Below are 16311 nucleotides of genomic sequence, written 5' to 3'. Positions count from 1 at the left end.
AAACAGCCAGGTTTTTGGTGCAAAGGAAAAGTTTTTGAGGGAAATTAAAAGTGGGACTGTAGTGAACATGCAAATGATAGGATGCAAAACATGCTTATTGCTGATACTGAGAAAGTTTCAGTGGTCTGGTTAGGAGATCAAAGCAGCCCAACATTTCCTTAAGCTAAATTCTAATCCAGAACAAAGGCCTAACTCTCTTCAATTCTGTGAAGGCTGAGAGAGGTGAGGAAGCTGCAGAAGGAATGTTTGAAGCCAGCAGAGGTTGCCTAATGAGGTTTGAGGAAAGAAGCTGTTTTCAGAACATAAAAATGCAAGTTGAAGCAGCAAGTGCTAATGTAGAAGCTGCAGCAAGTTATCCAGAAGATTTAGTAAAGATAATTGGTGAAGCTGGTTACACCAAACAACAGATGTTCAATGTAAATGAAATAGTCTTCTATTAAAATAAGATGCTATTTAGGACTGTCATAGTTAGAGAAGTCAATGCCTGGCTTAAAAGCTTCAGCCAGGCTATTTTGGGGCTTAATGCAGTTGGTGACTGTAAGTTGAAGCCAATGGTCGTTTGCCATTCTGACAATCATAAGGCCTTACAGATTATGCTACATCTATTTTGCCTGTGCTCCATAACAAAACAGCAAAGCCTAGATGACAGCACATCTGTTTACAGTATGGTTTACTGAATACTTTAAGCCCACTGTAGAGACCTACTGCTCAGGAAAAACAATTTCTTTTGAAATATTACTGCTCATTGACAGTCACCTAGTCACTCTGTTGCAGATGTACAAGGAAATTAATGTTATTTCCATGCATAGTAACACAACTTCCATTCTGCAGCCATGTTTTAAGGAGTATTTCGACTTTCAAGTCTTGTTATTTAAGAAATACATTTTGTAAAGATAGAGCTGCTATAGTTAGTGGTTCTTATGATGGATCTGGGCAAAGTAAATTGAAAATCTTCTGGAACAGATTCATCATTCTAGATGCCACTAAGAACACATGCGATTCATCAGAGGTCAAAATATCAACAGTAACAGAAGTTTGGAAGACGTGGATTGTGACCCTCATGGTTGACTTTGAGGGGTTAAAGACTTTAGTAGAGGAAGTAACTACAGACGTGGTTCAAATAAGAGAACTAGAATTTGAAGTGAAGCTGGGACATGTGACTGAATTGCCGCGATCTCATGACAGAACTTGAACAGATGGAAGAGTTGTTTCTTACGGATGAACAAAGTGCTTTCTTGACATGGAATCTACTCCTGGCACAGTCGCTGTTAACATTGTTGAAATGAGAACAAAGGATTTTAAATATTACATATATTTAGTTGATAAAGCAAGCAGCAGGGTTTTGAAAGAAATTCTGCTGTGTGTAAAATGCTGTCAGCATCTCATGCTACAGAGAAATCATTTGTGAAAGGAGTCAATCAATGTGACAAACTTTTACCATTGACTTATCTTAAGAAATTGCCACAGCCACCTTAACCTTCAACAACCAACACCCTGATCAGTCAGCTGCCAGCATCATTGAGGCAGTGTCCTCCAGCAGCAAGAAGACCGATTTGCTTAAGTCTCAGATGATTGTTGGCATTTTTTTTTTTTTTTGAGATGGCATTTTGCTCTTGTTGTCCAGGCTGGAGTGCAATGGCGCGATCTCGGCTCACTGTGGCCTCTGCCTCTGGGGTTCAGGGGATTCTCCTGCCTCAGTCTCCTGAGTGGCTGGGATTATGGGCGTCTGCCACCACACTTGGCTAATTTTTGTATTTTTAATAGACACGCGTTTCACCATGTTGGCTAGGCTGGTCTCGAACTTCTGACCTCAGGTGATCCACCCACCTTGACCTCCCAAAGTGCTGGGATTACAGGCGTGAGCCACTGGACCCAGCCGCTATTGTTAGCATTTTCTAGCAATAAAATATTTTTAAATTAAGGTATGTACACTGTTTTCTAAAACTGTGTAAACTTAACTTTTGATTTTTGTTTTGAGAGACAGGGTCTCTCTCACTGTATTGCCCAGGCTAACGTACACTGGCATACTCATAGTTCACTGCAACCTTGAACTCTTGGGCTCAAATGATCCTCCCACCTCACCTCCTGAGTAGCTGGGACTACAGGCACAAAAGTGCCGGGCTAATTTCTTTTTTAATTTGAGACAAGGTCTCACTGTGTTGCCCAGACTAGTCTTGAACTCCTAGGCTCAAGTGATCCTTTCACCTCAGCCTTCCAAAGTGCTGGGATTACAGGTGTGAGCAGCTGCACCTGGCCTAAATGTAACTTATTTTTTATTTTTTATTTTTTTGAGACGGAGTCTCACTCTGTCCCCCAAGCTAGTGGTGCCATCTCGGCTCACTGCAAACTCTGCCTCCTGGGCTCCAGTGATTCTTCTGCCTCAGCCTCCGGAATAGCTGAGATTACAGATGTGTGCCACCACGCCCAGCTAATTTTTATATTTTTAGTAGAGATGGGGTTTCACCGTGTTGGCCACGCTGGTCTCGAACTCCTGACCTCAAATGATCCACCTGGCTCCCAAATTGCTAGGATTACAGGCATGAGCCACCACACCTGGCCATAAATGTAACTTTTATATGCATCAGGAAACTAAATTTGTGCAACTAATTTTGTAATGCTTTGTTACGGTGGTCTGAAACTGAACTTGACGATATATCTGTGTTATGCTTGCACATAGTCCTAGCTTATGGCTCAAGGCCAGGAATGGCATTGATTCACTTGAAGTAATGATAATTTGTGATGACTTTGGAAGTAATTTTAAGAAGTAATAGTACCTGACTGAACACAGTGGCTCACACCTTTAATCCCAGAACTTTGGAAGGCCGAGGCAGGCAGCTCACCTAAGGTGAGTTCAAGACCAGCCTGACCAACATGGTGAAACCCCATCTCTACTAAAAATAGAAAAATTAGCCAGGCGTGCTGGTGGGTGCCTGTAATCCCAGCTACTCAGGAGGCTGAGGCAGGAGAATCGTTTGAACCCAGGAGACGGAGGAGGTTGCAGTGAGCCAAGATTGTGCTGCCACACTATAGCCTGGGTGACAGAGCAAGACTCCATTTCAGGAAAAAAAAGAATTAGTAGTACCCATATTACTGATATGGATACCCAGAGAGAGAGATCTGTAGAGAACTAGCTAATAGGTGCTTGAATTACTTTTCTATACAGCAGTCTAAACAGTGTGGACAATTTTTTGGTTTATTGTTGTTAATCACTTTTTTTATTTGACTAAAAAGAAGCAAGTCTTTTTTATATAAAGTCTATAAGTAAAACCATGCTTTTAGAATTTGTATGGAATTTGTATCTGGGATCTCGTAGTTCATTGCCATGTGCTTTATTTTTGTGGTTTTTGTTCATTTGCTTTCCAGGGAACATTTACGGATGAGAAGTCAAAAGCTTCCCACCACATTTACCCATGTTCTTCCTCACAAGACGATGGTAAGTTAGTTTTGCGTTGTGAACAGATAAGCTCATATATCGTACCAAATGGATTTTATGTCATACCCTCAAAGACTTAAACAGAATAACCAGCTTTTTATTTGTTTTTGTTTTGTTTTGAAGATGGAGTCTGTCGCCCAGGCTGGAGTGCAGTGGTGCGATCTCAGCTCACTGCCACCTCCACCTCCCGGGTTCAAGAGATTCTCCTGACTCAGCCTCCTGAGTAGCTGGGAATATAGGCGCCCACCACCATGCCCAGCTCTAATATTTGTATTTTTAGTAGAGACAGAGTTTCACCATGTTGGCCAGGATGGTGGTTTTAATCTCTTGACCTCGCGATCTGCCCACCTTGGCCTCCCAAAGTGCTGGGTTTACAGGTGTGAGCCACTGCGCCCAGCCAACATTAACTTTTAAAAGATGTAGTAGAAGCTGTGCCTAGAGGAACATTTATTTCTTTATATTAGGAAAGGAGAAAGGTTAGAAATCAGTGGTCCAAACATCTTTCTCAAGAAATTAGAAAAACAACACCAAATTAAACCTAACGAAAAAGGAAATAATAAAAGCAAAAATTAATGATGTAGAAAGTACACATTAGTGAGATATTCAGCAATGTCAGGTGGTTCTTAGACTAATGAGGGCTGGACCTGGTGTCTCACGCCTGTAATCCCAGCAGTTTGGAAGGCCGAGGTGGGTGGATCACTTGAGGCCAGGAGTTTGAGATCAGCCTGACCAAAATGGTGAAACCCCATCTCTACTAAAAATACCAAAAATTAGCCGGGTGTGCTGGCACCCATTTGTAACCCCAGCTACTTGGGAGGCTGAGGCAGGAGAATCGCTTGAACCTGGGATGTGGAGGGTGCAGTGAGTCAGGATCTTGCCACTGCACTCCAGCCTGGGCGACAGGAGACTCCATCTCAAAAAAAAAAAAAAGGGACTAATAAGGTGGTTAAATCCAGGTGTGGTGATATGTGCCTGTATTCCAGCTCCTCTGGAGGCTGAGGTGGGAGGATCACTTGAGGTCAGGAGTTTGAGACTGTGGCATGTGATAATTGTGCCTTTGCGTAGCCATTGCACTCCAACCTGGGCAACATAGTGAAATCTCATGTCTTAAAAAACAAGGCCTGGCGCTGTGGCTCAGGCCTGTAATCCCAGCACTCTGGGAGGCCAAGGCGGGTGGATCACCTGAGGTCAGGAGTTTGAGACCAGCCTGACCAACATGGCGAAATTTAACCAAGAGTGGTGGCAGGTATCTGTAATCCTAGCTACTCGGGAGGCTGAGGCAGGAGAATCGCTTGAACCTGGGAGGTGGAGGTTGCAGTGAGCTGAGATTGCACCACTGCGCTCTAGCCCGGGCAAGAAGAGCGAAACTCTGTCTTACCTAAAAAAAAAAAAAAAGATACCTATTGGTAAAAGAGGAAAATAGCCAAAACCTAGGTTAAAATAATTAGGTGAATGGATAAACAAATTGTGGTATGTACACACAGTACAATTATTTTTTTTTAGATGGAGTCTTTGCTCTGTCACCCAGGCTAGAGTGCAGTCCTGTGATCTCGGCTCACTGCAACCTCCGCCTCCTGGGTTCGAGTGATCTCTCCTGCCTCAGCCTCCTAAGTAGCTGGGATTACAGGTGCCCACCATCATGCCCAGCTAATTTTTGTATTTTTAGTAGAGATGGGGTTTCACCGTCTTGGCCAGGTTGGTCTCGAACTCCTGATCTCATGATCCACCTGCCTCGGCCTCCCAAAGTGCTGGGATTATAGGCGTTAGCCACCGTGCCCGGCCAGTTTTTTTGTTTTAAGACGGAGTCTTGGCTGTGTCACCCAGAATGGAGTGTAGTGGCGTCATCTTGGCGCACTGCAGCCTCCGCCTCCTGGGTTCAAGCGATTCTCCTGCCTCAGCCTCCCGAGTAGCTGGGACTACAGGAGTGCACCACCACACCCAGCTAATTTTTTTTGTATTTTTAGCAGAGACAGGGTTTCACCATGTTGGACAGGCTTGTCTCAAACTCCTGACCTCAGGTGATCCAAACGCCTCAGCCTCCCAAAGTGCTGGGATTAGAGGCGTGAGTCACCACTCCTGGCCCCACACAGTGGAATATTATTCAGCCTTGAAAAAAGAAGGAAATTTTAACACATGCTAATAACATGGAGAAATACCATATGATTCCAATTTTATGAAGTACTCGAAGTAGTGAAATTCATTGATACTGAGTGTAACATGGTTGTTATCAGAGACTAAGAATTTGACTACCTTAGATGAAATCATACAGAATTTGTGTTTTTATGATTAATTTGTTTTGCTTAGTGTAATGTCTTCAAAGTTTATTCATGTTACAGCATGTGCTAGAATTTCCTTTTTAAGCCTGGCTAATGCTCCATCAGGGAGTTGCTGTTCATTGGGTGTAGGGTTTTAGTTTCATAATGTGCAGAGAGATCTGGAGATTGGACATGCAACACTGGGTGTACCTAACAGTACTGAACTGCTTACTTATAAAATGGTTAAAATGGTAAATTTTATGTTTACCGTCTTAACAGAAAGCAAACAAAACACTAATTAATAGAATAAAGCATTGGCAATAACAATAATAATGATGAAGCAATCCAAATAGAGTTAAACTCTTTAAAAGCGTTCCACCATGTAGAGCTAAATTGTTGTTTCCACTGTTTTCCTGTTTGTTTTCTATATCCATACATATTGGTTGCCTTTCAGCTTCCTGACTGGGCCATGTTCTCTCTTTATTTTTATTTTTTTAATTATTTTACATCATTATTAAATATATTAGAGATGGGTGTCTCACTATATTTCCTAGGCTGGTGTTGAACTCCTGGTGTCAAGCAGTCCTCCCACCTCAGCCTCCCAAGTAATGTTGTTTATTATTTTTTAATAACAGGCTAATTGAGATATAATCCACATACCATAAAGTTCACCTTTTTTTTTTTTTTTTTTTTTGAGACAGAGTCTCTCTCACTCTTCTACCCAGGCTGGAGTGCAGTGGCGTGATCTTGGCTCACTGCAGCTTCCGCCTCCCAGGTTAAAGCGATTCTCCTGCCTCAGCCTCCTGAGTAGCTGGGATTACAGGCATCCACCACGACACCCAGCTAATTTTTGTATTTTTAGTAGAGACGGGGTTTCACCATGTTGGCCAGGCTTGTCTTGAACTCCTGACCTCAGCTGATTCACCCGACCCAGCCTCCCAAAGTGTTGGGATTACGGGCATGAGTCACTGCGCCTAGCAAAATTCACCATTTTAAAATGCACAGTTGGGCTGGGCCCGATGGCTCATGCCTATAATCCCAGCACTTTGGGATGCTGAGGCAGGCGGATCACCTGAGGCCAGGATTTTGAGACCAGCCTGGCCAACATGGTGAAACCCCGTCTCTACTAAAAACACAATAAAATAGCTGGGCATGGTGGCAGGCCCCTGTCATTCCAGCTACTTGGGAGGCTGAGGTGGGAGAATTGCTCAAACCCAGGAGGCGGAGGTTGCAGTGAGCCAAGATGGCATCACTGCGCTCCAGCCTGTACAACAGAGTGAGACTCCATCTCCAAAAATATATATATATATATATATATATATAAAATAATAATAAAGTGCACAATTGAAAATTTTTTAGTATATTTACAGTTGTGCAGCCATCACTGTTAATTTCAAAATGTTTTCATCACTTTAAAAATAAACCCATACCTGTTAGCAGTCACTTTCCCTTCTCCCATGTTAGTCCTTGACAACCAGCAGTCTACTCTCTTGCTGTATAGATATATTTGTTCAGGACATTTTGTAGAAATGAAAGCATAATGACATACGATCTCTTATGTCTCATTCTTTTCATTTAGCATAATATTTTCAAGGTGAATCTGTTTGATATGGTATTCCTTTTTTATTGTAAAAAACACATAACATTTATCTTAATCATTTTTACATATACAGTATAGTAGTGTTAAGTATAAACATCTTGTCGTGCAATAGATTTTTTTTGTGTGTGTGTGTGGAGACAGTCTTTTTCTGTTACCTAGGCTGGAGTGCAGTGGTGCGATCATGGCTCCATGTAGCCTTGTCCTCCCACCCCAGCTTCCCAAGTAGCTGGGACTGGTGGTGCACAACACCACATGTGGCTAATTTAAAAACAATTTTTGTAGAGATATGTTGCCAAGGCTGGTTTCAAACTCCTGGGCTCAAGTGATCCTCCTGCCTCACTTAGCCTCCCAGTGTTTTGGGATTACAGGCGTGAGCCACTGTGCACGGTCACGTGCAAGAGATCTTTAGAACTTTTTCATCTGGCAGAACTGATACTCTGTACCCGTTAAACATCTCTTTTTCTCTTTCCCCTAGCACAGGGATGTCCAGTCTTGGCTTCCCTGGGCCACATTGGAAGAATAATAATTGTTTTGGGCCACACATAAAATACAGTAATGCCAGCAATAGTGGATGAACTTAAAACACACCCATAAAAACCATAATGTTCTAAGAAAACTTATGAATTTGTGTTGGGCTACATTCAAAGCCATCCTTGGCTGCACGTAGCCCATGGGTCTTGGGTTGGACAAGTTTGTGCTACTGCTTTTGACTACCATTCTGCTTTCTAAGAGTTCGACTACTCTAGATACCTAATATAAGTGGAATCATTTAGTATTTGTATTATTGTGACTGGCCTATTTTACTTGGTACAGTGTCCTTATTGTTCATTCATGTCATAGCATGTGCCTGTATTCCATTATGTTTGTATACCATTTTTTATGTATTCATACATAGATGGACATTTAGGTTGCTTTTGCATTTTGGCTATTGTGAATACTGCTCTAATGAACATGGGTGTGCAAGTATCTCTTCAGCATCCTACTTTCATCCTACTTTCTTTTGGGCATATATCCAGAAGTGGAATTGCTAGATCGTATGGTAATACTGTTTTTAATTGTTTTGAGGACCCTTTCATAGCTGCTGCATCATTTTACATACTCACCAACGGTGCACAATGGTTCCAGTTTCTCTGTATTTTTGTTAACACTTGTTATTTTCTGTTTTGTTATAATGGTCATCCTAACAGATAAAAAGCTGATATATCATTGTTTTGATTTTCATTGTCTTGATGATTAGTGACATTGAGTATCTTTTCATATGCTTATTGGTCATTTGTATATCATCTTTGGAGAAATACCTACTCAAGTACTTTTTTCGTTTTTATTTTTTATTTTTATTTTTTAATTTTTTGAGACGGAGTTTCACTCTTGTTGCCCAGGCCTAAAGTGCAGTGGTGTGGTCTCCGCTCGCTGCAACCTCCACCTCCCAGGTTCAAGCATTTCTGCCTCAGCCACTCAAGTAGCTGGGATTACAGGCCCCTGCCACCATGCCCAGCTAATTTTTGTAGTTTTAGTAGAGACAAGGTTTCATCATGTTGGCCAGGCTGGTCTCAAACTACTGACCTCAGGTGATCTGCCGCCTCGACCTCCCAAAGTGCTGGGGTTACAGGTGTGAGCCACCACGCCTGGCCTCCTTTTTAAATTGTTTGTTGTTGTTCAGTTGTAGGCCTTTTAAATTTTTTTTTTTTTTTTAAGACAGAATTTCATTCCATCACCCTGGCTGGTTGCAGTGAGCTGAGATCGTGCCACTGCACTCCAGCCTGGGCAACAGAGTGAGACTCTGTCTCAAAAAAAAAAAAAAAAAAAACCCAACAAAAAAACCCAATTCTGTTCTTCTATCTAAGCTAATTTCAATTAATTATTATATTAACTGTATGATATGCTAATTATTAACTGTATTTTATATTATACTAGTTATTATATTAACTGTGTATTTTTATTTGCTATGTTCTTGTTGCTCTGGCATTTGATGACCTGGGGAGAGATTGCCCTTTTGAGGGCTAGCTAATTTCTGAAGATAACTTCCCTAGGAGCACATCTTTCATATGTAAACCAAGCAATCTGAGTATGTAGCTGTAACCATCTCCTTATCTAACTCTCACACACCAAACCAGTATTTCCCCTTTTCTAAATCATTCCAGGGCGAGGTACCAGGCAATTAGAGACAACCTCTGTACCCCAGTGTTTCTTGCAATTATTCAGTCATCCCCACCTTAAACTGTTACTCTGCCCTGTGTTACCTTTTCTGTGGAAACCCCAATGCAGGCTTTGGCTTAGGCTTCCCCTTGTTCCTGTCTTCTACCTCTTGACTATTGTGATGCCTCTGCAGTGGCTCTGCATGGTATGTTATTTTCCTTCTTTTGGGATATATAAGTAATTCATCTTTCAATGGCATTGGCCTTACTCTTTTGTCATTCAGCCATACTTCTATAAATTCATTCTTGGGTATAAATTTATAATACCTGGGAAGAGAGCGAGCTTATATCTCACACCTTTTGTTGTTTCTGCTATTGGGAAATATTTCAAATAATTAAAAAAATTGTCTTGATAAAAATCAAAAATTTTTTTGGCCAGGCACAGTGGCTCATGCCTGTAATCCCAGCACTTTGGGAGGCCGAGGTGGTAGATCACCTGAGGTCAGGAGTTTGAGATGAGCCTGATCAAAATGGAGAAACCCCGTCTCTACTAAAAATACAAAAAATTAGGCATGGTGGCGCATGCCTGTAATCCCAGCTACTTGGGAGGCTGAGGCAGGAAAATCACTTGAACCCGGGAGGCAGAGGTTGTGGTGAGCCGAGATCGCACCATTGCATTCCAACCTGGGCAACAAGAGTGAAATTCTGTCTCAAAAAAAAAAAAAAAAAAAAAAAAAAAAATCAAAATTTGTATCAAAGTCAGCTGTGGTTAGGAAAGATACCTTTTCTTCTTTTTCATAAAGGTACATAGTCTTTGATAATGGACTCAGTATTCTGAAAGGCAGCTTTTACTAGTTAGAACACCACCAAGACACACTTAACAGGACAGGACAGGTTAGTTTAGGTAGTCGGGATTTAGAAAGATCCTCTGGCCCCTTTTCTTTTTTCCTCTGCCATGTTGAGTTACCATGTTAGGGAACAGGGCCTGATTCTGTCATTTTCACCTTTTGTTTTGAGATGGAGACTCATTTTTGCCCAGCCTGAAGTGCAAGAGTGTACTTATTAATAGCCCATTGCAGCCTCAAACTATAATGCTCGTGATCTTCCTGCCCTAGCCTCCTGAGTAGCTGGGAGTATAGATGCACACCACCATGCCTAGCTATTTACTTTTATTTTTAAAATTTTTTAAGAGACTGAATCTCACTTTGTTGCCCAGGGTGGTCTTGAACTCCTGGGCTCAAGTGATCTTCCTGCCCCTGCCTCCAAAAGTGCTGGGATTACAGGCGTGAACCACCACACCTGGCCCCCTTTCACTTTCTTTTAAGATAGTTAGGTGAGTCATTGTATACTTCAAAAACAGCACAGGTATGAGGGCTTCATGGCTTTATTCAGTGAAAATGAGGCTATATCTTGTTAAAATCTGCACTGGAAAGTAATTTTTACTTGGTTGATTTACTTAGATCTGTTTGTTTGTTTGTTTGTTTGTTTGCTGTGGGCTTTAAGGGGGCTTACTTCAGAACTTCTCTCTTACTATTAGGCATACATTTTCTAAGCTAAATTCAGACTACCAAAGAAGCACATGATTACCAGTGCTGAAATGTGGAGGTAATTTAACTGTGATTATAATACTAAGAATCACTTTATTATATAATTTGCACTTATCTTTGGAAAAAATTTTTGAAAAAAAGTCTACAATATGTAATCACATTGCTTACACTCTTGTTGGGAGGGCTAACAGGTATGAGGCAGTGAAAGAATAGTAAAAATAGTATTTTTGGTAAAAGCTTTGATGTAGCACTTTACAGCTTATAGGACATCAGAAAAAGGGAATCTAGAGGAAGCAGAGTAGTTAGTAAAACTTTCATCAATGAGATGAAGTACGGTTTACATCTTGAAAGATGTGTAATAATTGCTAAGCCTCACAGAAAGAGGGATGAGAGGTTCACCATGGGAAGTGAAACATTAAATAATATGGTGATTATTATTTGGGTAGAAGAGAGAGGGGAGGCTGGTGGGTGAATGGGATGGGAGTATTTTACCACAGTGGATAATTGGTTTTGTCAAGAGTGATGGATAGTAGACCTACAGTTTGGAAAGTCAGAAAGACTGAGAAATTTCCCTTTAATCTGGTAGATAGTACTCAATTTGAAAACTTTTTCTTTCCAAACCAGCAACAGCATGTTCGAAAAATGTTCATTAGCAAACTAAAACATCTTAGTAAAAAGGCTAAAAATCATAGTTTCTTTATTATTTTGTCAGTTTGAGTAAAGTTGTTTCTTTTTCTCTTCCAGAAGAATGGTTGAGACCGGTGATGAGAAAAGAGAAGCAAGTGTTAGTGCATTGGGGCTTTTACCCAGACAGGTAATGTTCATATGCTGTGAGACCTGGTATAAAGATTTCTGTGAAAGGAAGGCACATTTATTTATAGTTTTATTTTCTGAATAGTGACAATTTGTTGCTTTGTGTTTAGTCATTTTTCTCACTTATGGAGTCTTTTATTGACTGTTTTCTTATTTAAGGTACAAAATTTAATGAGGTCACCATTAAATGGTGAATGAATAAGCCATAAATGGCTTTATTTAGCTTTAAAAAAAACTGATATCAAGGCTGGGTACAGTGGCTCATTCCTGTAATCCCAGCACTTTGGGAGGCTGAGGCAGTGGATCATGAGGTCAGGAGCTCAAGACCAGCCTGGTCAACATAGTGAAACCCCATCTCTACTAAAAATAAAAAAAATTAGCCAGACGTGGTGGCAGGTGCCTGTAATTCCAGCTACTCGGGAAGCTAAGGCAGGAGAATCCCTTGAACCCGGGAGGTGGAGGTTGCAGTGAGCCGAGATTGCGCCGTTGCCCTCCAGCCTGGGCGACGGAGTGAGACTCTGTCTCAAAAAAAACCAAAAACAAAACCTCATATCTTTTATGTAGTTGCCAAAAAAGTCTGTGTGGTATTAGGTTGCTAATTTATATTTGTTTCTTTTAAGAAATGAATTTTGCCGGGCACAGTGGCTCATGCCTGTAATCGCAGCACTTGGAGAGGCCGAGGTGGGTGGATCACATGAGGTCAGGAGTTCAAGACCAGCCTGGCCAACATGGTGAAACTCCATCTCTACTAAAACTATAAAAAGTTAACCAGACATGGTGGCGCACGCCTGTAATCCCAGCTACTCAGGTGTCTGAGGCATGAGAATCACTTGAACCTGGGAAGCGGAGGTTGCAGTGAGCCGAGATCATGCCAATACACTCCATCCTTGGTGACAGAGTCTCACTCTGTCTTCAAAAAATAAATAATTTTTTTTCTAGTGTTTATTACTGATCAGATTTTTTGGAGACAGAGTCCCGCTTTGTCGCCCAGGCTGGATTACAGTGGCACAGTCTCGACTCACTGCAACCTCCACCTCCCGGGTTCAAGTGATTCTCCTGCCTCCATCCTTCCTAGTAGCTGGGATTACAGATGCCCCCCAACCATGCCTGGCTAATTTTTGTATTTTTAGTAGAGACAGGGTTTCACCATGCTGGTCAGGCTGGTCTTGCACTCCTGACCTCAGGTGATCCACCCGCCTTGGCTTCAAAAAGTGCTGGGATTACAGGTGTGAGCTACCGCGTCCAGCCTGATCAGTTTGCTTTTTTCAAAAACTACTCATGCGAAACCACTAAGGATGAAATTAATTTATGTTGAAAATTGAGTTTTTCTTCTCATCAGAAATTTATTTGCCTAGTACTATTGTGGCTTTACATGTTATAACCCATACTAGTTTCAGTATCTACAGTATGAATAACGAGTATTATAAACAAGAGCTAGATATTAGTGAAAATAGTGGGGCCGGGCGTGGTGGCTCACGCCTGTAATCCCAGTACTTTGGGAGGCCAAGGCGGGCGGATCACGAGGTCAGGAGACTGAGACCATCCTGGCTAACACGGTGAAACCCCCGTCTCTACTAAAAATACAAAAAAATTGGGCATGGTGGTGGGCGCCTGTAGTCCCAGCTACTTGGGAGGCTGAGGCAGGAGAATGGCATGAACCCCAGGGGCGGAACTTGCCGTGAGCCGAGATTGCGCCACTGCAATCCAGCCTGGGTGACAGAGACTCCATCTCAAAAAAAAAATTTTTTTTTAATTTATTAAATAATTAATATTAATGCCTGCATAGTGCACATGGAATAGGGATAACATTGTTTGTACTATATTTTTCTAAACCTATAGTAGAGCAGTTTTAGTATTTATTTCATTCTTGTCATGTAAAGTGGAGATTTTCATTGTGGTTTCTACAGGTCTAGTCAGTCTTCTTTCACCTACTTTTTTTATTTTTTTTATTTTATTTTTTCATAAGTTATTGGGGTACAGGTGATATGTGGTTACATGAGTAAATTCTTTAATGGTGATTTGGTACACCCATCACCTGAGCAGTATACACTGCACCTTATTTGTAGTCTTTTATCCCTTGCCCCTACCCCCATTTTTTTTTAACCTCTATCTACTTCTCGTCTTCTTATATTATTTATAGCAAATCCCAAACACCATTTGAATCATAAGTGTTTTAGTATGTATTTAAAAAGAAATACATTCTCTCTTTTTAATTTTTTTCAGATGGAGTCTTACTCTATCTCCCAGGCTGGAGTGCAGTGGCGCAACCTCAGCTCCACCTCCCTGGTTCTAGTGATTCTCATGCCTTAGCCTCCTGAGTAGCTGGGATTATAGGCGCATGCCACCACACCTGGCTAATTTTTGTATTTTTAGTAGAGATGAGATTTTGCCATGTTGGCCAGGCTGGTTTCAAACTCCTGACCTCAGGTGATCCACCCACCTTGGCCTCCCAAAGTGCTGGGATTATAGGTGTGAGCCACCGTGCCTGGCCTTTTTTTTTTTTTTTTGAGACAAGGTCTTGCTCTGTTACCCAGGCTGCAGTGCAGTGGCATGAAGACAGCTCAAGTGATCCTCCAACCTCAGCCTCCCTGGGGGCTGGCACTACAGGCACGTGCCACCCATAGGTGCCTTATTTTTTAATTTTTTGTTGGCGGGGGCAGGGGGGATGCTCTGTATGTTGTTCAGGCTGGTTTCAACCTCCTGGCCTCAAACTGTTCAAAGTAATAATACCATTGTCATCTTAAAAAAACCCAAACAGTTCCTTAATATAAAATATCATGGCTGGGCATGATGGCTCATGCCTGTAATCCCAGCACTTTGGGAGGCTGAGGTGGGTGGATCACTTGAGGCCAGGAGTTCTAGACCACCTTGGGCAACGTGGTGAAACCTTGTCTCTACAAAAAATACAAAAATTAGCCAGTCATGATGACACGTGCCTGTAGTCCCAGATACTTGGGATGGGGCTGAGGCAGGAGGATTACTTGAGCCCCAGAGGTTGAGGCTGCTAGTGACCTGAGACCGTGCCACTGCACTCCAGCCTGGGCAACAGAGTGAGACCCTGTCTCAAAAAAATAAAAATAAAAATCCAGTCAATGTTGTCAGTTAAATGACACACTTGATTGATTGATAGTTGTTTGAATTAGAATTTAGATAAAATCTACCTGTTGGGATTAGTTGGTATATTTAAGTACTTTTCTGATTTATAGTTTTATAGGTTCTTCCTCTGTCTTTATGACCTCCCCTTTCTTAAAACCTTACTGGTTTTAAGAAACCAGTTGGTTTGTCATGTTTCGTTTACCACAGTATGGAGTTTTTCGATGGCAGCACTATGGTTTATTTGAACAGATTACTCTGTTCTCTGTATTTCCCTTAAATTGGTAGCCGGATCTAAGGTTAGTCAGATTCCATTTTGATTGGGGAGGAACAAGACTATTGCATATATGTGTATTCTTTATCAGTAAACATAAAACATCAGGTTTTGCATTGTTTTTGTTAGTCTATTTAAGTTTATTTTACTTGTAATTATATTTTTAAAAGAAGGAAGTTTGTCTTTAGATTCATTCAACATTTTAAGAGTATATACAATCTTTTTATGTAGTTCGAGTTAATTACAACTAAATCAAGTCAGCTTTGTAATCAGTCTCATGTGAACCATAATTGACAAATTTAAGTGAATAACTTCCCCTCCCCTAAGGATTAGTTTTTTACTTTTAAAAAATATGTTGCCCAGACTGGCCTCAAATTCCTGGGCTCATGTGATTCTTCTGCCTCCTTACTAACTGGGACTACAAGTACATGTCACTAGGCCCAGCTTATTTTTAAAACATCATTTGAATAAGTTCTTTCTGTAAAGCACTCCCAGTCTAAAGGCTTCGAGTCAGTAGTCCTTGCATCCAAAAACACCTTTTAATATTTCATCAACTATATAGGAAAAGGTTTGCCCTTTGAAACCCTTCAATGGAAACTTAAATTTATGATGACAAGCTACATAAGTATAGAGTTGGTATAAGTTCCAAAATAACACATTTTAAGACCATAGCCTGTTTGCTCACTTTTTCCTTATGTATCGAATAAGATGTGGCAGCTGGCTCAGGTTTTGTCTTAAGGGGTCTTGTTAATTCACTTTTTAAAAATTAACTATGGCCTGTGCCCTCACTTCTCCCCACATTTCAATTTCTAATCAAGACTGGAAGAGTATAAGGTTGGGTTTTTTTTGTTTGTTTGTTTGGTTTTTGAGATGGAGCCTCACTCTCACCCAGGCTGGAGTGCAGTGGTGCGATCTAAGCTCACTGCAAACTCCACCTCCCAGGTTCATGCGATTCTCCTGCCTCAGCCTCCCAAGTAGCTGAGATTACAGGTGCACACTACAACGCCCCGCTAATTTTTGTATTTTTTAATAGAAACGGGATTTCACCGTGTTGGCCAGGCTGGCCTTGAACTCCTTATACTTCAGGTGGTCCACTGCCTTGGCCTCCCAAAGTGCTGGAATTACAGGCGTGAGTCACTGTGCCTGGCCAGGTTCCATATT

General features: G+C 41.4%; 1 protein-coding gene across 1 annotated transcript in view; it reads left to right on the top strand.

Annotated features, from left to right (window-relative positions):
* The window catches only part of SMARCC1 (SWI/SNF related BAF chromatin remodeling complex subunit C1), a 197583-nt gene that overhangs the window by 50123 nt on the left and 131149 nt on the right, over positions 1 to 16311 (top strand). Inside the window, exons 6-7 of the mRNA XM_031009168.3 lie at positions 3364 to 3433; positions 11715 to 11784. Coding sequence (XP_030865028.1) covers positions 3364 to 3433; positions 11715 to 11784 — 140 coding nt within the window. The remainder of the gene's footprint in view (positions 1 to 3363; positions 3434 to 11714; positions 11785 to 16311) is intronic.

This window comes from Gorilla gorilla, chromosome 2 (genome assembly GCF_029281585.2).
Source record: "Gorilla gorilla gorilla isolate KB3781 chromosome 2, NHGRI_mGorGor1-v2.1_pri, whole genome shotgun sequence".
Lineage (NCBI taxonomy): Eukaryota > Metazoa > Chordata > Mammalia > Primates > Hominidae > Gorilla > Gorilla gorilla.
The sequence above is the reverse complement of the archived record's forward strand: the minus strand, read 5'-3'. Positions and strand labels throughout refer to the sequence as shown.